The sequence below is a fragment of the Anser cygnoides genome, chromosome 1 (assembly GCF_040182565.1).
Source record: "Anser cygnoides isolate HZ-2024a breed goose chromosome 1, Taihu_goose_T2T_genome, whole genome shotgun sequence".
Taxonomy (NCBI): Eukaryota; Metazoa; Chordata; class Aves; order Anseriformes; family Anatidae; genus Anser; species Anser cygnoides.
The window spans coordinates 49,867,692-49,891,326 of NC_089873.1; the positions used below are offsets into that span (position 1 = coordinate 49,867,692).

General features: G+C 35.9%; 1 protein-coding gene across 1 annotated transcript in view; it reads left to right on the plus strand.

The window, feature by feature from the left end:
- The window catches only part of DCN (decorin), a 37,552-nt gene that overhangs the window by 1,232 nt on the left and 12,685 nt on the right, over positions 1 to 23,635 (plus strand). Inside the window, exons 2-3 of the mRNA XM_066995163.1 lie at positions 3,130 to 3,362; positions 18,535 to 18,647. Of these exons, the coding sequence (XP_066851264.1) occupies positions 3,158 to 3,362; positions 18,535 to 18,647 (318 nt within the window). The 5' untranslated portion in view covers positions 3,130 to 3,157. The remainder of the gene's footprint in view (positions 1 to 3,129; positions 3,363 to 18,534; positions 18,648 to 23,635) is intronic.

The window sequence follows — 23,635 nt, forward strand, 5'->3', positions numbered from 1 at the left end:
TATTTTCCTTCCTTATTTTTTTTATAAATGAAATGTAAACATTTCTTACTAGTACATTTTTGTATATATTTTGTATCTGTTTATGTTCATTTACACATGCAAACAATGTGAACAGATATGTGTGCCTGCAGTAGGAAAATACATAAATATATGCATACACATATCTATTTTTAATTCTTGATTAATATGTAATTGTGTTTGGTATTTTCTCTGCTGTGATCAGATTAGATCCTTGATATCCTTTGTTGCCTTACAGTCCTCCTTTATACACAATTCTTTCTGAATTTGTTATAGTTTTGGCAAAACAGGGACCAAAGGAAAAGGCCTGCTACAGGTTTTCACTGAGATAAGTGAAGTTCATCAATATTAATATGATCAAGTACTAAAGTGTGAAGACACTTCCAGAGTGCCAGTGCATTTTTTTTTTTTTTTTTTTTTTTTTTTCCCTCTTCCCTCCTCCCTCCCCCTCTCCCCCTTGTGAGGGGAGGGTGTTAGTAATTTAACTCCAGGGTAAGATCCTGATTGTGCATTCTTGGGAAGGGGGTGGGGGTTGGGGGAGGATGGTGCTTAGGCAGTGACACTGAAAGAAATAGCAACAGTTTTTAAAAAATATAATAATATGCAAGAAAGAGCTGAGATTTATTTTTATTTTTTTTTTTAATTACTGACTGACAGTGCCATGCCGGGGATGGTGTACATCTTTCCCAATGTTTGTTGATGTTAATAAGCATTTTGAAAAATACTCTGTACTCAGGTAGCATTTTATTGATAATTTTCACAGAGCAGCTTATTAAAATGAATAGTGATGATTTAGCAGGTTTGCATTCTCATTTCAAACTATTAATAAGTTGCATTGTTATTCTATAATCATCTGTACATAATAATAAGTATGCCAAATCTTGCATGAAGTTAAACCATAACTTACCACAATGTATTAACATGACATTGTTGTGACATCCTTGCTTGCCCATCGATACTGAACTATAGGGGTATAGGCTGGGCATGGGACACCACCCTGAAGTCAGCAGGGGCCAGAGTAGGAGGGAGTGCAGGAGGATGCTCCACCCAGGAACACAGCCTGTCCCAGCTACATGACACGAGTTTGTATGGCATGGGGCTTTGCTACCAGGATGGGCTAAAAGGCTTTGACTCTCTAGCTGATGTTAGGGTCTGCCAAGTTCCTCAGTGCATATAGTGGGTAATATGAAGGTCTACTCCAAGAATAGAAAATACTTTCAGATCTAACTAAGAAACCAACTATGTTTCTTATAGAGATAACAGAAACAATGTTTTTCTCCACCTGAACTCACTTTGAAGTCTTTGGGACATCTGAAGATGTTAGACACTTGTTTTCCTGTCAGGTAGATGACAGAACTATAAACTGATTTTAAAACATTATCATAGTTGATAAGGTAACCTTATCATCCTCTTAAGACTGAACCTCAGAGGTTTCTGCAGGACTGCATTTTTGACATCTGTAGGTAAAAAATTGTAAAGGAAAGTGAACTCAGGCACAATACAGATTGTATCTAATTCCCGGCCTGTGATTTTTATATTTTTACTTTTTTTTTTTTTTTTACTGACTATTTCTGTTAGAGTACCTGGATGTGGTATTCTAGAGAGGCCTCAGTATGCAATGCTCACCTAATATCAGCTGTCCATGTTTGTCATCTAGTCCCACCTAGTAGGCTCCTTATGTCAATAGAGAGAGGGAGACATTAATTCTCCTTTTCCTCCCTCCCATTTTTTTTTTCAATCTTCATTAGTCAATATGGAGTTGGGAAATGATATAGCACACCCCTAACTGTTGGATAACTTCTAGATAATATAAATCCCAACTAGCACACAGACAAGGCATTTCATCAGCAAATTTCAATGATCTAATTATTGACTTGAAGAAGCCATTGAATATTTTTGCTTTCCTTACATAGATCAGTATCTGTATTCAGGAATATGTTAAGTTTCCTAAATAAAATACAAGTTTGCCTTTCTATCATTTGATGACTTGAAGGCAATTTTCTTTTTGTGTATTTGTGTTGTTTTTAAACCTATGAAAGGTTACAAAACATAAGCTTCCTTATGTAAAGTAAATAGTAAAAGAAAGTAATTTTCAGAAGATTAGCTGATCTCTACAGACCTGACACAAAACATAGAAACAGCTGTTTCATAATTTTTTCTTAGTGACAACAACATAGGTAGCACAATGTACAGTGTGTAGAAATGCATTTAGGCCGAAGTCCTGAAAACACATATTAAAGCAGTTTTGCTTATCTGGCAGTGTAGCAATCAGTAGTAATTCATAATTCTGTAAAGTTGCTTCTGAGCATGAAAGACTGCAGGATGAGGCCCTGAAGTCCAGTTAGAAAGTATGCTGACAACACTGCAAGCATCAGTTCAAATGCTTACACATTACAAAGCAGAGGATTTTCAGGGTGCATTGTTATAATGTAAAATCCCCTAGCCAAAAGTCTGGAAAGAAAGCCAAGAATATCTAATATAACACAACATTGTATTCCATTTTATTGTGCTGTTTAAACTGAGAATGAAGTATAGCTTACTTAAATAGCTAAAGATTTTACCCCCCTCTCTCTCCACCCCATCACTAGATCTTTTTCTCAGTCAGCTTTACTATAATTTAAAACACACAGCAAGCTGGCACTTTAAAAAAAAAAAAAAAAAGGTTTCTCAAGACATGACATACTGCATTACAGTGAGTTTGGGAACCTGAGGTTCATCCCCAGGGAACAAACCCATTGCTATGAAACAAATGCTAATGAAATCAAATAGACTGTTACGTTGGCAGAAAACAGACACATGGAAAATGTGGGTTATTGTGTTGACTGTTTTGCATAACAAAGTTGACAGTGCTGCCTGTTCCTAATAAATATTACTCTAAATGTGCAAGCAGATGTGTTTAGAGTTGCCTTTAAATCTCTCTGTAAAAATAGGCTATTGGCAAGTAGTTACCAGACTCCTATCGCATAACTGTCTTATTTTCAAAATTCAGATTTCATTTATTGAAAGGAACAGTTATGCAACTGGTGGATATGCTGGACCTCCTTCAGCAGGAACTGTGCAGCTATGGAAAAATTGCTACTTCTGTTTTAAATTCCCTGCTTTGGATCCTAGGTTCTGCCTGGAGTCGATGAACTAAGCCATGAAGCTGGCTCTCCTCTTCATCCTACTGCTGCCAGTATGCTTGGCCAAGCCATTCCACCAGATGGGCCTCTTTGACTTTATGCTGGAGGATGAGGGGTCGGCTGATATGGCTCCAACAGATGATCCTGTCATATCTGGATTTGGGCCAGTGTGCCCCTTCCGCTGCCAGTGCCATCTCCGCGTGGTGCAGTGCTCTGACCTAGGTAAGCCCTGGAGTGTGTCCAAAGGGTCCAGTCATGACCACAAAATATGTTTGATCTTTTATGTATATTTTATGTATGCACATTTCATTTGTTCTTTGAAACACCACAGATTTCTGTTGCAGGGAAAATCACTTTTCAAGGCTATTCCTTCAAAACTGTATTAAATAAATTCAGTGAGGTTAGATGTGGGTATGGAAACATTTTAAAAGGTCTTAAATTGCATGGTTCAGACTCCAACACCCTTAATCATACTGACAAATACTTCAACATAAAAATCATCCTATTTCCATAGGATTACATGAGCATGGAACAACCAACACTGAATCATGGAACAATCAACCATAGAACCAGCTCTTTGGAGGAAAGAACTTGGAAACACTCCAAAACAATGAACACATTTTGGAGTTCCTAATTAAATATCTGTCCTAGACACTGTTCAAGCTGTGAGAACTTTTCTTACAAAATCCCCATACTCCCACAAGTACAAGGGCTTGTCTATATCATCAGGCCAGCAGGATATGAAGCCATGCCTGCCGTCACTGTGTTCTGACTTTACCATGCAGAAATCACAAGTAATGAAGTTGACTTCAGTGTAACTGCTTCTGGTTTATGCCAGTTTTAGTCAGTCATTTCAAAAAAAAAATATATATATATATTTCTGTTTGTTTTTGTATTTCCTCACTAGGAAATTAGACAGTTTATTCAGTGAACAAACGAATATCTTGTCATAATTTTATAGATTATTTTTTTTGAGTCTTCTCTCAGATGTTTGAATGTATTTCTGGTGTTTCTATTTTCCTATGTTATAACATTACCTTTGATAATTACTGTAGGTCATGGCACAATTCTAACAAAAAAGGCTTGGGTCTCACTGTGGTGGGTGTTGTATAAGTACAGAAACGAGGGGGAAACATTAGTTACATCCCTAGAAACTTCTGTGATTTTTTTAAAGCAAGCCACATAATTATGCAACAGATATGTTTGGCAAGGACCCAGTGAACAATGCAAGCCAAGTTGCACAAATGAGCACAGACTAACCTACTCATGCATTCATAAAACTTTCACGGTACTGGCCCTGTTGCAAGATTTTTCTTTTTCACTGTTTAGATACCAGATAGTAGCAAACAGGGAGTGGGGAGGAGGTTGCCCCGCATACCATGAAGACCTTAGGTTTTATCATTGTTACGCTGGATAATGCTGTTGGAATTTAAGTTATTTTAGGAACTTTTCCCCAGTCTGTTTCAATTCTGCAGAATGTAAGGAGCTTTCACTCAGTTAAAAAGTAGAGATACTCACACAGGAACCCTTTGTTGCTATACTTGCTCCCACATTCATTCAGTTCCCCTTCATATTCATGTGGTTTCCAAGGGGGTTCACTACAGTCCACTGCCTGCAATTGCTTCTGGGTTAATAAAGTCCCATAATGTCAAGGAGACTCAGAAATAAAGTGATTAAAGCCCCAGGTCTATGTTTTCCATATAATTTTGAGAGGGATGATAAGAAATACATTTTCAGCTTGGTTTAAGCCCCCATAGTGCAGATATGGAATGAGAAGCCAGTGCTTTTGAAGCAGCTGGGCTGATAACATCCAGCCCCTGGGCACAACAGAAGTGAGATCTCCCTGGGGTTCAGAAATGCAGTCCAGCAAAATAAGTAATATTTCCCTGGCAGAGCTCAGGGAAGTTATAACCATTCAGCATTATCCAGCCTTGGCACGAAGTTTTCTCTATCCCTGTCACGTGTAGCTATGGCAGCCACTTCTGGGCCTGGCCCAGATGGGAGGCTCACCAGGACACAGGTCCAATGGACACCCCTGAGAGTGGGGACAGGACAGCTGAGTGTGCCTCTGTTCTGCACTCCTCCTGCCTTAAGTCTGTTTCTGTGTGACTCAGGCTCTGTTGAGGTCAGATTTACCCAAAGACTTGAGGAAAGCCAGAAGCTGATTCTAAGAGCTCAAAATTTCTTTGGGAGCAGTGGAGGTTCTGCCAAGTTGACCAAGTATGCTCCTTGGCTGTCAGATGAAGGGCACAGGGCACAGTGATCAGGGAGACAACGTGTATGCTGGAGCCTTAACACCAGCAATGAGAGTTGTAACTCCCTGCAAACCACTGCTCCTGATGTGCCTTTCCCTTGCAGTTCCAGGCGTTTCCTACCCAATCAAATTAGCTACCTCCCTCGCCCAGAATTATCAAATTGATTCATGTAGTCCCATGGGCACTAATTGAAGAAAAGCTTCAGGCAATAACAAGACTCCTCCCAAGGATATATTAAGAATTTACTAAATTAAATCCTTGTCCACAAAGGAAAGCTGTAATCTAGATCCTGTCTTCTACTCTGTGGCATGGAAGGAGGCCTCCTTACAGCTGGGTGCAGGGGGCAGGTTATAACAAGGAAGCTGGGGGACCTGACTTGGGCTGCTTACGGAGATTTCTCTTCTTCTTCTGCATGCTTCATTTTGTGCCTGAAGGGGCATTTACTATTTGTAAATTCTTGCTGTGTAAGGAAGAGTCTACTACCTGACACAGACTTATGTGGAAAATTAAAAACAACAGAACTATAACATCCAGGAGGGCCTGGAGGTGAGGTTTGGCCCTTTTATTGTTACTTATTTTTTTTGTTTTTTTTTTGCCTAGTTTCCATGTCCCAAGAGTACTCGATGGGAATATTAAAAAAAATACAACTAAATTTTATAAAAACAGTGAAAAAAAAAAGCCTGGTGGTCTAGTTACACTAGTGTCAGCTGAATTTTTGCATTCTTGTACTTTTAAGCTTTAGTCACATCTTCCTAAACACATACCTTCAAATTAATTTATTTTGCCTTCGAGCCAAAAGCTGAACTAGCAGGAAAGAGAACACTGTCTTCTCACACCCCAAAGAAGAATTCTCTCAGAGGTGCAGTTACTGACATATTGAGAACAAGGCCCAGTGTGCCTACCTCATATAAGATTTATTACCTTTGTGCAACAGGCTCAAGGATCTCATCAAAGAAGACCACTGTGGCATTTTTATGAAAGCCCTGCCTTTTCTGAATTTTCCTCCTGTTGCCAAAAGAGAACCATAGGTTCACTTTTTGATCATGCTTCAATAAAGGCATTACTACGCTACAGCTGTGCTTTTTGTAGAGATAGTAATCTTCCTTATTAGCATGCACTGCAGAGTGGCTGATATAGCTGGTCAGAGGCAGCTCTTCATGTATCAAAATACCAAATATAGGAAAGACATGAAGTCATCTGCCCAGGCAAACATGCCTTGTGAAAGCCCTAGGAAGAGTTGACAGTTCAATTTAAAGTCTCAGCCTCCCAAAGGGAGTCTCAAGAAAAGGTTCCTCTCAGAGTGCCGTGGTAGACAAGAGAAAGAACATGTAATTATTCAGCCCTGTGGCAGATGCAGAATGCTCCTTAAGTACGTTCAGTGATGGTGGACAGAGCTTTATTTCACCTTCAGGTGAGTCTAGCAGCCCCTTATGAATTGAGCAGTGTTTGTGTTCTGTGGGATGTGGTGAAATCGCCTTCCTTAGAGACTTCACAGAAGGTGAAGGTTCCTTCAGCCATCTTGCCATGAGCATCCATGGGGGCTTTGTGGTCTCCAAAAAGTGCAGGAGAGATGAATGTCAGTAATTAAAGTTCAAGCTGTATTACATCTTAAATTGGAGCTTTGCTCACAGCTCAGAATTGCAGAGTTTTTCCAGCTGTAAAGAAGCATGTATTGAAGCTCAGCATGGATGCTGGAGTGTGTATTTGAAAAGTACTTTGAGATCAGCAGGTGAAAAGCTCACAGTTGTGTAAAACATTATTCCAGGGATCCAGTAACGTGAGACAGTTTATCTGAATACATAAAATGTCTAAGTTATATTAACTAATAGCCCTTCAACACCTGGATAATGCTAACATGAAAACAGCTAATTTATTAGTTGACAAAAGACAATTTACCTTGTATAAAATCTTCCAAAAATAACTGAACACCCATTTTCTCATCATATCTCTGATTGGGAACCTCTTCTCTCCTTTTAAAGGAAATTAGCTCCTTTGGGACATACCTTGATTTGAACTTCCATTGTCAGCACAAAATATTCTTAAAGAAAAATAATACTTACCTTATTGGTGATCAGTATCAGTCATTTTAGGAGTCCAAGAAAATAGACGGAAAAACAGAAACTGTTGAGTACTTCAGCTTTTAAATCTCTACCATTAGCATCCTCTCTAAACCGTAATTTTTATAGCTAAATGTTTAGTTCAAAATCTGATGGGTTTCTAAAAGTGCAATTAGAAAAAAACATGAATGACCAGATTATCTTAAATGACCAGATATTAAAAAATATAATTTTAAAATAAATGTTTTCATTAACTTACGTTTCACTTGTTGAGCTTTTAGGTTAAGTTATTAAGCTATGTGTGATAAAACTAAAGGACGAAAAAGTCAACTGAGGATAGCAACATTGTTTTTCAATAAATTTGCCATGATTATAAAAATTTTACTATCTATGCAGTTGACATACTATTTTGGGTCTGTGTTGGAAGTTAAAGAAACCATGAAAGAAAGCCCTAAGCTCAGTAAACCTGGAAACAATTATTAAATTAAGAAGAAAATAATTAGAAAACACTCTTGAAAAGTTGTCAAGAAGAAAAATATTGGCTAGATGTAGACTGATCTATACTTATAAAGTATTAGCTTTCTCCACTGTAAGAACAAAAGACAAGCCTTGTTATAAACCACCAGTTTTACTACCTGAATTCTTGATGTTCCAGTTCCCATTGATAGACATGATTCTGGGTGAAAGTTAGTTCACTCCAAATACATCTTCTCTTTATTTGTTGCCTGCTCCAAGGTAACTGTTACCACTTCTGTGTGTTTGTTTGCTATTTTTGTTTTGTTTCTAGATTTATTCACTTGTTTTAGACTAGAAAATACAATTTAAGAAAGCATAGTGGCAGGAATGAAAATCCTGAGTGCCAAATGCAAGTGGTACAAGAAGTGACTGTTTTCTGGTTCATAATAGAACAAGGTTTCATTTCTAAAATATCCCACAGTACAAATAAGTAACTAATAGCTAAAAAAAAGTGAGTCAACTGTTAAGTCATTACAGAACATAGCGCGTAACTGAAGCACTTCAATTATACTAAATAATCACTACTGACATCTACTAATGTTATGGACATCTATAATATTTGTATTAAATTCTCAACATCTTTATATGTTGTAGTATTTGGTAACAGATATATTTATTTAGAAACTGTTTATATTTTCAAGACACAAAACCTGTGCTATTCACCTGCTAAAGACTCCCTGCTAAGTCTTAGAAAGATCTAGGGAGTCCAAAGGCTCCTTCCCAGAGTTCACTGATAACCCTCAGCCAGTAGGGATGTGACCTAGGAATTTGTCCTACCTGAAGCCACCAACGACAATAGCAAAAAACCACCAATACCAGCCTCCAGCCACTCAGGAAAAATGCTTTTACAGAGTTCAGTTACCATGGTATTTAGAAAAGTTTCTATTTTTAAGTGTATCTTTAAAACATCTTCCTAACCCAGGTTTGAGAGTATCATTTCTAACCCTTCTTAATCAACTTTGGATTCACTGGTCTGTGTTTTACTTTATCCAAGTCCTGGATCTACCATGTGGTTACAGGGAAAAAATATATATTTATTTTTTTCTGAATATATTTTTGTCTTTTCATAAAGTTCAGGTCAAATAATATGTGCTTTACAATGCATTGTACATTCTTTTGAAACTTACTTCTCCTGTTTTACATACTTGTCCTGACTGACAGTAATAGCAAATGCTAGAATTCTGTTGTATTGTGTTTAAAGGTTCGTTCATGCAGAGCATTATTGTCTAGAAAAGGAAAGGAAAATACTAGGAAAAGAAAACAGGTAGGGCAAAAATTTCTTCTTGGCTTCTCAGCAAGGAAAGTGATGGAAACAATGAACACAGTCATACAGGGGCCTTTAAAACCAAGGACCATGCCCACAAATATGTGTGTATGGGGGAGGTGTTGTGGGTTTTGTTCTTTCGTTTTGTATGTGTTTGGTTGGTTGGATGGTTTGTTTTCTGGGTGGCTTTTTTTTGTTGTAGGGTTTTTGTTTGTTTGTTTTTGTGTAGTAGTTTTCAGCTCATGGGATTGATGGCCTTGAACAGGTCTGTACACCATTGTCAACAGGGTTACATTTGCTATACATGCAATCATACGGTAGACTTCTCAGGCATTCTATAAAGAATGAGAAGAGTGAAAAACAACATTTAAAGATTCTGTGTGTACTCTCTGTGCATGCTCTTAGGTGAGAAGACACCTAGGAGGATATCCCATACTAGCCTGCTGTTCATTTCCTGGAAACTATTTGGAGTGCTACAAAAATCTGTTAAGGAGAGGATGTTGGCAGTTTTTATTTCAATATGAAAAATAACATAATAAATATGAAATAATATAAAAGCAGTGAAAACTAGAAGCCCACCTGATTTCATGGTAACTTTAGGGATTTAATGGTAAAATAAATGGACAGATTATTTCTAGAAATGTTACAGCATTACAGACATGCAAATATAAATGAATTTACAGCCTGGTTCTGTAATATATCATCACAATTGACATGTGCAATAGGTCATCCTAGAAACAGCTTCTGCTGCATCATCCGCCTCACCTTAAATATGAAAGCCCAGCACAGCCTCAGTTTCCATGCTAGAGCATTTTCACTTTGGACATAGCATTCAAGCTAATCACTACAAACATTCAAGTTAAACACTAAGTCTAGAAGCTCATTTTCCAATAAATATTTTCATTTCTACTGCTCCAATGTGGGCCTCAGACACTAAATTGGCTCTCAATGAATTCGTATTTTAGGGTAACATGGAAGAAGAGTGTTTGTACTGGTGCAATAGACACTCTCTCTCAAAACAAAACAAACAAACAAACAAAAAAACACCTCCGTCCAAGAAATGTAGGAGCAAAGACATAAGTGAGTTAGCCAAACAAGACTAAAAGACTGTTATCATTCAGCTATAATGCCTTATCTTTCCATAAATTCAATTAGGATTTCCACACCTTCAAACTGAGGAGATCATATTAATTCCTCACCACTGGAAGTAAAAATGGAAAAAATAAAAAGGGGGGGGAGGGAGGGAAGAGGGGTAACAGTGCTAATAATGTTTATATAGCGGCAGCAGCAGAGAAAATTTAAAAAATACAGTGTGTTAATACAAGAATAAAATGAAAGAGAAGAAAACCAATGGAAGAAATACAGGAAGGCAGACAAAATAGGAAAGATTTAAGGAGGAGGGTATGAACACGAAAGGGAAAATCTCACTTTTTCAAGGGAAGCCATAAAAGAAATGTTTAAAAAAGGAGACCTATAGTAAGTTTCAAATACAGGTGAGGAAAAACGAAAAAGGAACTTAAGATAGGAATCTAACGAAAATCTTGCAGCTTTCAGGGTCAGGGGCTAAAATTTATCTTCTTTTCTTTATTCTCTCACTCTGTGGTGGAGATCTGATATCATACGGACTGGAAGAGATTACTGTTTCAGATGACGTCTATCACTAAATAACCAATAAAATAAATGAGTAACATAAGCAAAATGTCAAAGAGTCACTAGAATATATATAACATAATCAGGTAGAAAGAGGAAACTAACAGCTCTGCAGGCTCCCTAATTCTTTCAGGAAATTCTCTCAACATTTATTTAAATGTTACTCACTATGTTCAGACATATTCATGGTGGCTCTCTTCCTTTGTTTGCATGAAAGGAAGTTGAAAGCAATCCTAAAACATTTATGAAAAATGCTCACGTCCCTAAAATACCAGTAACAAACCTCTGCCCTCAGATCATAATAAAACTAGAGCTGTGCAATGACTATGTGGTGAGAAAAGGAAAGTGTAATTTTACTGGAAAGCACAGGAGATCCCACCAAACCACTCTTTATGGCTACCCCTTTGAGTTAGTTCTATTTCTGCTAAATCACAAAGTAAAGATTTAGAGTGGTAGACTTAGATTTGTATCTATTGCCTGCTGCTTAAACTGTGAAACAGACAAATATCAAATATCCAAAGGTTCATTCAAAATTTAATGTTAGAAATTTCCCCAGTCATTGAAATACTGTCTTCTGAATACTGTGAATATTCATAAGAAATATATGTTTCACCTCAATGCACGAATAGTCATAGATAGTACATCTGCATTGCATCCACATTGATTAAAGCCATGATGCATACCATACGGGCAGATTGCATGAATCACACAGGACTGTTGCTGTTCTCTGATAGAATGTTTTATGTCAGTAACCATGACAGTGGGAATTGTAATGTTGGCAATTCTAGCAGTTACTTCAGAAATCTCACGATATTTGATTTTTTATACAAGGTCTTCATCCCTGAAGACCCACGATTGTTTCAAAAATATTTTTCTTCCTTTCTAAAATAAATCTGTCCTTCCTGATAAGGTATATATCTTCCAGACCTTTGAAATTAAGTCAGTTAGAAAGAACACAGAAATGGTATTTGCTTGATTTTAAGATTTAAGAATATAATTACTTTTTATTTTATTTTATTTTATAATTACTTTTTTATTTTATTTTATAATTACTTTTTTATTTTATTTTATTTATTATTATTTTTTGAGACAGGAGGCTGAATCTCTCTGTACCAGAAATGTGACTATCACAGAAAAATAATTCATCAAATCTATAGCTTACAATATCTGTTATATTTTGAAATATGTGGTCACTACACAGAGTGAGTAGAAATGGAAGTGAGCAGATAAGTTATGCATTCATTTTAAAACCTTTCTTTGGGTTTTTACGATTATTAACACTATCATAATGGAATTGCACAGTTGATCATAATGTCTTTTTTTTTTTTTTTTTCCTGTGTTCTTCACTCTGTTCTGGAAAACAATGTTGTGAAAGTTTGGGAAAACAAACAAACAAAAAAACAGTGTAGTAGTATACCAGTTGGTCTACTTTTGTGAAAGGCCATCCCAGCACGGAATGGAGTTCATTTTCTCATTCTTTCCAATGGGAAGGGTCAGAGGTATACAAAAATAATAATATGTGATGAAAATGATGAAAAGTCCCACATGGATCTTAATGGAACATGAATCTTACAGACTGAAGAGCAGGAAGAATATCTGAAAAATGGTTGTCACCTTAAGATGTATTTTAAGAGTTTCATGGATTCCAGTGGAAACTGTGTTGCTCTTTTTTGTTGTTGTTGTTGTTTCTTAAACCTTTAAGAATAATCACCTGAGAAAAAAACAATTCTCCAATTCTTCAGGCTTTTTTTTTTTTTAATTAATTAAAATATTCCCATTAGTACTGATGATTTCATAATAAGAAAAGGAAAGGTAAAGAACAGACTTTTCATTTGAAAGTGGGAGGGAGAAGGAGGTTGTGAGTACTCCTCTGTAAAGAAAGACAATTGTTTCTTATTTTTAAAGTTGGTAGGATGCAAATTGTGAAACCACTCCTATTTTCAAATCCCACACAATAGAGAACAAATTCCAGTAAATACTGAAGTACACAGACTGGGAAAGTTTCAGTGAACTCTTCTAATTTGAAGCATTCAACACTATGCCATGTTCCCTGACATCCTTCCAGAAAGTTGTCCTTGAGTCCTGTTATTTTCCCTGACTAAGTCTCCTGAACCTGTGAGTTTGCCATTCACCCCATTCATCCCAGAGTCCACACAGCCCACTGTTGAGACAAGGCAGAGCTGGGCTTTGAGCAGGGGAGAACACATAGCAGAGGAAGCACAGGCAGCTGCTGGAGAGGCTGCCCCCACCGGGAGAGCAGCCGCTGATGACCACGTCTGGGAATTACATGTAACTCAGCCCAAATTCTTCAGCTGGCAGCAGCTGTTAGTGGAAACTAAAGGAGACTTGAAAAGAGCCCCATTTTATGGCCCCTATGATAATAATTGTGAGTGTTGCAATGCAATAACACATGTATCTGAGCTACAGCATTCAGATCTCCCTCTGCCTTTTGACCCCTTCTCCTCGGCTGGGAAAGGGAATGTTTATTCAGGGGAATGAGCCCCATCCCCGTTTGTTGTAAACTGGATAGGGGGAGGGAAAATATATTTATTTACTTATTTATTTATTTATTTATTTGTAATTGGCACCAGTCACATATTTCTTATTTTGACTATGTGGTCTCAGTGTTGCAAGGATACAGTTCCCAGGGAAGTGTCCTCATCTCTGGGCTACAGACTCAGACTCCCTTTTGCTTCATCTCTCTCACTAGCTCCATAAATCTTGCATTCCTTTTCTTCATAGTTGTATGGCTTCAGCAGAAATGTGGCTTCATGCCATGTTGCAGACTCTCAGTTCTGAGAAACTGGAGCAGTGAACTGAAGCCCCTTCATAGAGGGGAGGTTTCAAATGCCACCCTTCACATTTTGGGGGTTAAACAATTCCACAGCCACTTGATCACAGCTCCTGCAGCTGAGCAGGTAATTCCCTGAGCTGCAAAAGTAATGAAGCTTGCCTTGTATACCAAAATCCCTAATCCCCCTTAGTCCTCAAAATATTCCCAAATCCTTGCTACATCTCCTACACCTGTTTGGCTGGCTAAATGGCAGCATATGTGAGTTGGGCTGGTGTATCACTACACAGGAGATGACTAGCCACAGATTGCTGCTCTCTCAGGGACTCAATAAGGGCTGAATTATACCAGCCTCACTGTATCATTAGTTTGGCTCATTTGTGCTTATTTTCTGGTCTCATAAAATCTCCAGACCCATCAGACTTCTGTCCTTTCCAAGTGGAGAGGCAATCACAGATAAGCAGCCAGACATTGCAATAGCATTAATCTAATTTATTTAAGAAATAATGAGAAAATACTACACATCACGTAGGTAGGATCCCACTGAGACAAGCCTGATTTCTGCAAGGTTACCTTCATTTCTGTCCTCCCACTATGGAGGGATTCCTGGTCCTGATAACCTCTCTCTACTGATCATCTTCTAGTTGACTCTAGATGAGCCTTTCCATCACAGTACTTCCAAAAGTGAGTGTGGGTTCTTGTTGTCTATGTGAAAGAAATCCATTGATGATCCAGCTTTGCTAGGCATCCCTCTAATACATTTGATCATATTATTATATTAGTTATTCCAGAAATCTGTGATGTAGTTACTAGTGTAAGAATAAGTTAAGAATAGGAAAGAATAAGAATGTAAGAATAGGAAACCTTCTGCTGGGAAAATAAAAGTACAACTGATCCTGAGCAACAAGGGGAAGTGTTTCAAGCTCATTTACTTGTTTCTTATTATTGTTGTCTAGTATTCTACTCTTTATGTATTGTCATATCCATGCATGTTTACACACATACATGTATGCTGGTGGGAATCGCTAAGCGCTAGGGGTTGATGATGTAGGACAGAAGAAAATTTCTATTTGTTGTAATCTGCAGAGAATGACACTGATCTGGCACATATTGCAGGAATGGATATTTGTTTAGCTTCTGTAAGTAAGACATGATTTCTCTTGGAGAACTATTTTAGTGCAAATGGCAATAGCTTTCTGACTAAAGATAAGAACTCTTTTGTTAAGTCCCTTATGTTTCCAGAATATTTAGGCTTTTAATTTCAGTGTAAGCAAGCATTTTGTAAGGGTGGGGCTATACCTTTTCTGCTCATTCATGAATTTTTTAATGCATTTAACAACTTAAATAGTAACTGATCTAGTTTTATTCAATCGAAATTAATGAAACAATATGCATTTTCAATTTAACAGATAGAAAGGCAGAAATATGTAAATCTTTAGTCAGTTCTACATTCATCTTAGAAACCAGAGGCCTGAAATATTTCCAGAGAACTGAATACCAAACTCTATATCCCTGAGTATTCACATAAAAAGTCAGACTGCTATGAAAGATTGCCATATAGCTTTCTTTTCTTTGTATTCACAAGCTTAAATGTATATTAAAGAGAAAAAAAAAAAAAGCTGAAATAGTTGTGTAAACTGTTTTTAAAATGATTAAGAAGTGCCTCAGTTGGTATTTTCCCGTACCAGTTCCTCTGTCAGTTGACATTACATAAATTTCGCAGGAAGGCAGTAGGTGGACATAGAGTCACACTACAACAGGTTTTCAGAAGTATATGGGCATTAAGTCATGGGAAATAAGTAATAAGTACAGCCCACAATTCCCCTCTAAATTCTTCTGTCTTCCAGCCAGAAGAATCCAAGAATCATCCTGGGCAATGGTAATTCTAACTTAAGATTCAAGAGCCATTTTAGCTTCTAGTGGGATTGCAGTTTTCTAGATTCATTTCAAATTCTGTCATGCTGTCATGTTAGACTCCCCCATTCATGTGCACTGCTTATATACTGACCTGTTATGACTAGAAAGACTTGAAGGATTGCTCCTCAGGCAATAAAACTCCAGAGAAGAAACTGGCTTCATGAGCTTGCAGGTCCAGGATAGATGTAGAATACAAGTAGAAGTACTGTCGTAGTGCAAACCAATGTAGATGGGACAAGCGGTGAAACACCTGGATCCAGTCGACAAGTTAAACACAGTTTAATCCTGAATTATTAGTTGATGATTTTATAAGGCAGTGTCCAGATCCACCCATTTACAAACTGTTGTGTCACTGGAGAGCTCTATTTGATATAGCTGTCAGTTGGTGGGTGTACTATACTGCTTAATATTAATGTAACATCTCTATGGCACCTGAGGTGCATCCTGTACTCCTATATACAATGCATGATACTTTGCTCTCCATACGTTCAAAACTCAGACAAGACAAGGAAAAATCATATACCATGGTTTCAGTTCAGCTGTTTTCTAAACCATTTTTAGAAATGGCTTCAGGAAACATATAACAGAATGTACATGAGATAGGTAATAAAACAAGTTCAGTATTTTAAGGGATGGCAGTTATATTCCTTGTATGCAGAGCTAATAATTGCATTGTACCTCCTAGATTTTAGTACAATAAGCTTTTATAAATCGCTGTTCACAAAGGGTTATCTGATTATATTTGTCTTACTATAATATGAACCACCATTTAACTTCAATGCTCTGTGAAATTATCAGTTCTACCTCATTCACAGAAAATGCTTGAGCTTGTAGAATCTGACATGTGAAGCTTGAAGAGTACAGCTGGAAATTTAATTTGAAGTTTAGTTTAGTCTCTAGCAAATTATCCCTTCAATGGCAATCCAAGTATTCTTACAAAGCATGTTTCAAGGGCATTCTGTAATGTACAGCTATATAGCTCTCATGTACACTGGTTTCTGTCACAAGAACTTAAATTACTAATACTAGTCTTTTTAATATAAATGTACTAACAACCACAACATAGTAATATTAATTTGTATCCAAATAATTCAACTAAATTTTGCATTTATATGTGAAAAATACTATAAAAGTTGCTGGATTCTGAAAACTTCTCATAACAAAATTATGACCTTAAACAAACAGTGCTTTTGGGAGAGAATTTTTAGTTGCTGACATCACTGCTGTCTGCAGAGTACAGAAATTTTCCAAACACAACATGCAAATTATATGGTATTATATTTTTATATATATGTGGAGCTCTAGCCCCGCATTTCTGAAAATAATTAAGGTTTTGCAACTGCCTTTAGTAAAAATGAACTTCATGCCTAAATGAGAAAAAAAAATTTAGTGATATGAAGAACCTTAATCTGTATCATCTATTCATGCTCTGAAAATCAGTAAGGTGAATAGGATGAGATATGAGGTTTGGCTCTTGTCATTTTATGTACAGTACATACTTTTACTTATTCATCTGGAACTGGAAGATTCTTCATTTTAAAACTTTTGGGTTCCGATGGGATTAAAAATTAGCCAGGTTAATCTATATTGTACTCAGTTTTAATAAATATCAGACTCATATTTTAATACTTGTTTAGCTAATGTTTTAGAACTTGAGGGCTGGGGGGGAGATAAATTTGGAAGAGTGGCTAGGATGTTTTTAAATTCAGAAACCAACTTTTTACAATGTCAGAACGACAGAATGTGTTCTACACAGAGTACTATCATCAGTTAAAGCTAAGTGTAAAAGAAGCACTTTTCAAAAGTTTAGGTCTCCTACACCCATATTAAGATAACTTATGAAGGCTTGTTTTTAGGATTTGTTGGGGAGACACTGGTGATACTTACAGATAAATCTTTTCAAGAGATTTTGAGTATACATTCAGAAATATTTATTTAAACCTTTATTGTTAAAAAGTCTATTCTTCCTGAAAAAAATACACTTCTGTTAGATGCCCATATTGAGACTTTATTACTGGCTATAAATTATTCCTACTAGCCATTCATTTAGCATTTCATATTCTGTAAAAAAAAAAAAATAAAATAAAAATAAAAATAAAATAAAAATAAAAATAAAAGACAAGTTAGGAAAGAACATTTTAATTTTGTGGTAAATCAGAATGACTATAAAAGATTTGCTCTATTCCAAGTCACCGTACGAAAGCAAAGCTGGGTAAAGTGAGTGTTATTTAACACTAAATAATTTCATTTCCATGACTTCATTGGACTTACATATCAGCTATTCAGAAAATAGTCCCAAAGAGAGTCTTTAATTTAAACTGTCTGATGTTCTTTTGGCAGTTGTAGTGAAACCAAGAGATTTGTTCTCCAGAAAACTTGGACATAGTTTCACATAGTTTCAACTGAAAGAAAAGTGGGGGTTTGTGTTTTTTTTTTTTTTTTTTTTTCTTTAAGGTGGACTTAACTGCAAGTTATTCAGTTATTGTCAAATAAATAATATTTTTCTGGAAATGAATGTAATTAGCCATCATACTTCTTTGAAGAAAAGTTTATTGACTTAGATAGCAGGAAATGCTCTCTGTCCAAAAAATTTAGCACACAGTGAAATTAATAAATGCCATACCTCCTTCTGAAAGCAATTTTTATCCACACAATTCAGCAGGGTTAAATGTGTTAGAAATAATTTTGACAAACTCAGTCTTTTCTATAACTTGGAAAAAGGCAGAATGGAAATGTGAATAAATACATTTTAATTTGACATAGCAAAATAAAACTCCCTTTGACACTTTGGAGACAGAAATGTTGTCAAATAAGACTTCATAACATACTTCAGGAAATGAGTTCTAGAAATGTTTACTGGAAGGTAAATAGTACTAAGGAAAGTACTGACCCCTGTTTGAAGTTTCTTTCAAAGTCGATTGTTTATTCTTTTCACTGTTCCTAGGTCTGGAAAGAGTGCCAAAAGATCTTCCCCCTGATACAACTCTGCTGGACTTACAGAACAACAAAATAACTGAAATTAAAGAAGGAGATTTCAAAAACTTGAAGAATCTTCATGTAAGTGTATAGCTGAACTATTACTTGAAAAAAAAAAAAAAAAAAAAGGATAGAAAAGGTGATTTTGGCCTGGTACCCATGTTTTTAAGGAAAACTGATGAAATGCTCTGTGATCTTCCTCCACCAGCCCTGCCTATTAATTTTCTTTCCTATTTCTCTCCTGTAAACTTTCTTCTCCTGCCATGGAAGTTCCTTGTCTGATTTAATCTCTTTGTACCTGTCTCCCTTCCATTCAGTCTCCTGACCCCCACTGTAACTTTTCTCAACTCTTTACTTATGTTTTCACTCCCTTTGGCACGGTGGTTTGGTTATTTCTAGTAAAAAAGAAAATTGTTCTCAAACTTGCTGCCTCAGTCATTCATTACTGTATGCCTTCCTGTCCCACCTTGGAGCTCAAGGAGTGCTAGAGAATATATTCTATTTTTCATCAGTTTTCTTTAATAATTTTATCTCAACCCCCCTTTCAAACCAACCTCCTGCCCACTTCACTACAATAAAATTATGTTTTTGCCAATAATCTCCTCTTACCAAAATTCCATCCTCATCCTTCTTTACCTTCCAGTCTCTTCCAACACTACTGACTTCCTTCTCTTTGTTAAAATATTTTCCTTCCCTGGTTTCTATATACCCTTTTTTCTGGTTCTCTTATTTTCCAAGTTTCCATCAGAAACCTTCCTCTGCTTCCAAATTTTTGTTCTTCTATCAGAGGTCCTCCTCTTTTATTTCTTTGCTTATTATCAACATCTTAAAATTTCATACCTCATAGACTTGTTTTAATTGTATCAAAATATCTTTATTTCCAGATTTAATAAATAATAATAATAATAATAATAATAATAATAATAATAGTAATAATAATAAAATAACAATAATAATAATAATAATAATACTTTTCTGCCTTGGAAAGTAATACCCTAACTCAGATATATTTCAAAATGCTGCAGCAGAAATTATTTTTCTAGCCTGTCACCAAGTCACTTTATTCTGTGCATAGTTTCATTTGATCCTTTTTGATTATAAGCATTATGAATTACTTGACTTCACTTTCTTGGCACTTCACAACCTCTTTCAATTCTATTGTTCCCATTTGCTACCAAGAAGCCAACTCAAAAAAGATTTGAGTAATTACTAGGGATGCAATGACAGTCTGTCCAAAATGGAGGGAGCTGCATGAGCAAATCATGATGAGGTTCTTGTCACATAATTTTAGCAACTACTGTATAGATATCTACATCTGATCTAGTTGTGTAGATAGCCTATAGAGTCAGCAAAGAGAAACCAATGTTTCTATACCCTATTTCACCTGACTTATTTTGAAGTTTGTATTAGAATGAGATTATTTATGCTGCAAATCTGAGTTTTCAGTTTCTGTGCTTCACTACTAAACAGATTTGACACGCTAATTCCTTCTCACTTGTTTTGGTTTTCATCCACCTCAAAGAGACATCCTGTATTTTCAATGAGAAAATCTTGTCAGTAGAATGAATCTTTTGAAATCCTTCCTCACGACACTGCATTAAATGAATCAGAGCATAGTATTGCAGATGAAAAGTACTGGCACCAATGACTTCTCCCTACTTGTCACTCAGCTCTGGTCTTTATTATACCTTGTGCTGTGAGTTGAGCACTTGTGAATGATAACTCATTGAGTTAATTCTATAGATGTTCTTTTCCTTATTACAGCAGATATAATTTAATACTGAATTAAATAGGTAACTCTTCAGGGAAGAAGTCATTAGTTCATCTTAATCCCCAAACTACCTAGGGCATATTTAGGGACTAGTGGAAATTGTTACAATAGTAATGTAAATTTTAAAAAATGACCTTCAAAGCAATGTGGTTTTCTTGGATATATTCAAGACAGAAAAAGAATCCTCTTGTCTCCTCCCCAACATAATAATTTACCCATGCAGTACATTTAAGTAACTGGGCACCATCTTTATTCTAGGCAGGCATCATTCTGCTTGTGTAAGATCTGGGAATATTTCCCATTTTCCTCCCTCATAATATTATTCAGAGCCATATTGCTTTTAATCAATATAATAAATAAATTTGAGAAACTTTACTGTTGATAGAGGTCCATTGTCATTTTTTGTTTTAAGGATATGTGTGTGTGATGTAAATGTACATATATCACATATATACTTTTAAAAATCGTATTCCCAAATACACATGGCTTGTATTTGACCGTGTAATGTTAAAAAGTTTCTAGACTTCTTCTAAATTATGAAACCTTCTTACACTCTACTAAAGCAGAAAGATTTACATATATTATAGCTATTATTGTTCCAAAGTCTGAAATAATCAGAAACTGCAGTCAATCTCATGCATACAGTGACTACTTGTATGTCCATTTAGGGAACAATTCCCTAGATCCCAACTCATACTGGTATTGGAAATAAATAAATAAATAAATAAATAAATAAATAAATAATCCTGCAGACATCACCTACGATAGGACTAATAGTTTTTAAAAAGTTTTCCATGAACAAGTTAGTTTGAACATGAAGTTCAATTTGTACTAAAAGCTAAAGTTAGCAGAAAGGAAAGGATCTACCTATACCTTGCCTGTGGCTTCTCTTTCAATACAAAAGTGATTAAATTCATAAATGGAAGAACAAGAGGACTTAACACCTACAAAGATATTCTGTGTAAATAATAATAATAAAAAATTTAAGAAGGTCAAAGAGCAGTTAAAATTTGCAGCTATTGAATATGGCAAACAGGTAGAAAAGTATGCAACTAAGGGAATATTTAACTGCAAGCAATAAATACCTGCAAAGGAAGACAACCAGAAATCATTAGTCAACAGTTGTGGTGTACCTGATATTTTTGTAGTTTTCAATTAATCCAGGAAAATGTGACTAAACTATTAAAGTTGTACTACAAAAACTGAATGAGACTTCATACTATTAAAAAATGAAACTTGAAATATACTTTTAATCAGAGGACTCAGGAGAAAAGTAAAAAATAAAAAAATAGAAGACAGCCCATTTTAGAGCCAAGGACAGAGTTTTACAGTTTCAGAAAATTGTCTGATACTGTGTAAAAGATTTGCCTATTTAGACTTGTGGCAAAACAGTTACAGAGATGCTATTGGAAAAGGCAGAAGATACCTTTTTATACAACTGTCAGAATTTTCCAGCCAAACTGAGACTTCTGGATAAAATACAGTACTTTTACCCCATAGACATATTTGTAGCAATATCTAGTGGAAAAAATAGTGAACAAAATATTTCATGCCCTCATTTCTTTTTTTTCTTTCTTTCTTTTTTTTTTTTTGTTTTGTTTTGTTTTGCTCTGCTTTGCTTTGTTTTTAACCAAAAGAAGACTCCCTATGGAAGGACAACCATCTAGATTAACTGAGGAAAAGTCTAAGAACATCTTCCAGAAATACAGAAAAATTCCTAATAGATCAAAAAATATTAATGAAAGAACACAGTTTTCTGATGATTCATTACAGCTTCAGTTCCCATTCCCAGTCATAATCAAATGAGAAGTTAGGTAAACTTACTGCTCTACAAATCACAGAATGAAGATTCAGTAGCCACCAGCTTACTGTAAAAAACATTCAGAAATGTCTGCCCAGGTTCTTCCTGTGAACTCGATTCCCACTATCATCTATAGCAGATATTTTTTAACAGAACTGAGAGACACTTCTCCTCTTTCCAGCTTAGAGAATCTGTAGGCCTCTGACAATTATTCTGAGGAAATAAAATAATAATAACAACAATAATGATGACGATAATAGTAATAATAATAATAAAGGATGTTGATCTTTCTGAAATGCAACACTCCCTTAGATGTCCTATTTCCTCAGACTCTCCTTTACATTATGCTGAACACACGATGAGATTTTCCACTAAAACAGCAATGTGCAACACATAACATGCATGTAAAACCTTATTTTTTTTTAATCTGCAGAGGACAAAGAACTTTCTGTGTGAGCAAAATAGCAGGAAAAAATAGTTTGACATCCTCAAAATTTTAGAGATGTTCAGAATGTTAAACTAAAGGAAAAAAAAAAAAAAGGAATAAAGCAGTAAAATAAACAAGTAATTTATGATAAAACGAATGACCTAAATGTTTGCCCCAGTTGACAAAGGCAGTGTTTTCTGGCTCTAGAATGCTAGAGCATAAGGATTATTTTTATTGGAGCAGTAAAATGTAGAGCCAGCAGTTCTCTGGTCATCTGTGCAAGTCACATTACACAACACTTACTAGTGACGGCTCAAACTCAGTGCAAACTAGATGTACGCCAGGCTCCTCAGCTTGCTGAGATTACTCAACAAGCTTCTGTGGATGTGATCAAACTGTTTTCCCCAGCCTTCTTTCCTCTAGGAAAGCCTTCTTTCCTCAAGTGGTAGTCTTGTTTCAATGCCTTGCTGTCTCCTTCTTCATAGTTCATCCATCTCTTCCATCTGCTTTCTATGTCATCCATTTTTCCTTGCCTTTCTTAGTTATGTCCACTTGAACCACTTTACTAAAGCCTACAAAAGAACTTAAGTAACAACATAAAAAGAATCATTGCACCATCATTTTTTTTATTTTTTTTGATACCTTTAGCCTTCTTCTGTCTTAACTCTGTACATCTTGGGCCATTCAGAAGATAAGACATCTGGAATTCCATTCAGAGACCTCCTTGGATTCAGGGCCTCTTGGTTGTTTCAAGTTTACCGATCTTTACTATTGATAAAATGACTTTAAAAATGAACGCTTATTTTGTAAAATTCTATCTTCTGGTAAAACATAATTAGAGAAGGATGTAAAGTTCTTTTGGGGTTGTTGTTTTTATTTTATTTTATTTTATTTTATTTTATTTTATTTTATTTTAGTCTGTTCGATTTGGTTTGGTTTGGTTGGTTGGTTGTTTTTTGTCTGCCTGTTTTTGTTTCCCCTACATGTGCACATTCATTCCTAATAATTTGGCAAAACTTGACTGTATGTCCAGGATATGAATATGTCTTAATAACTGAAACCATAAGGCA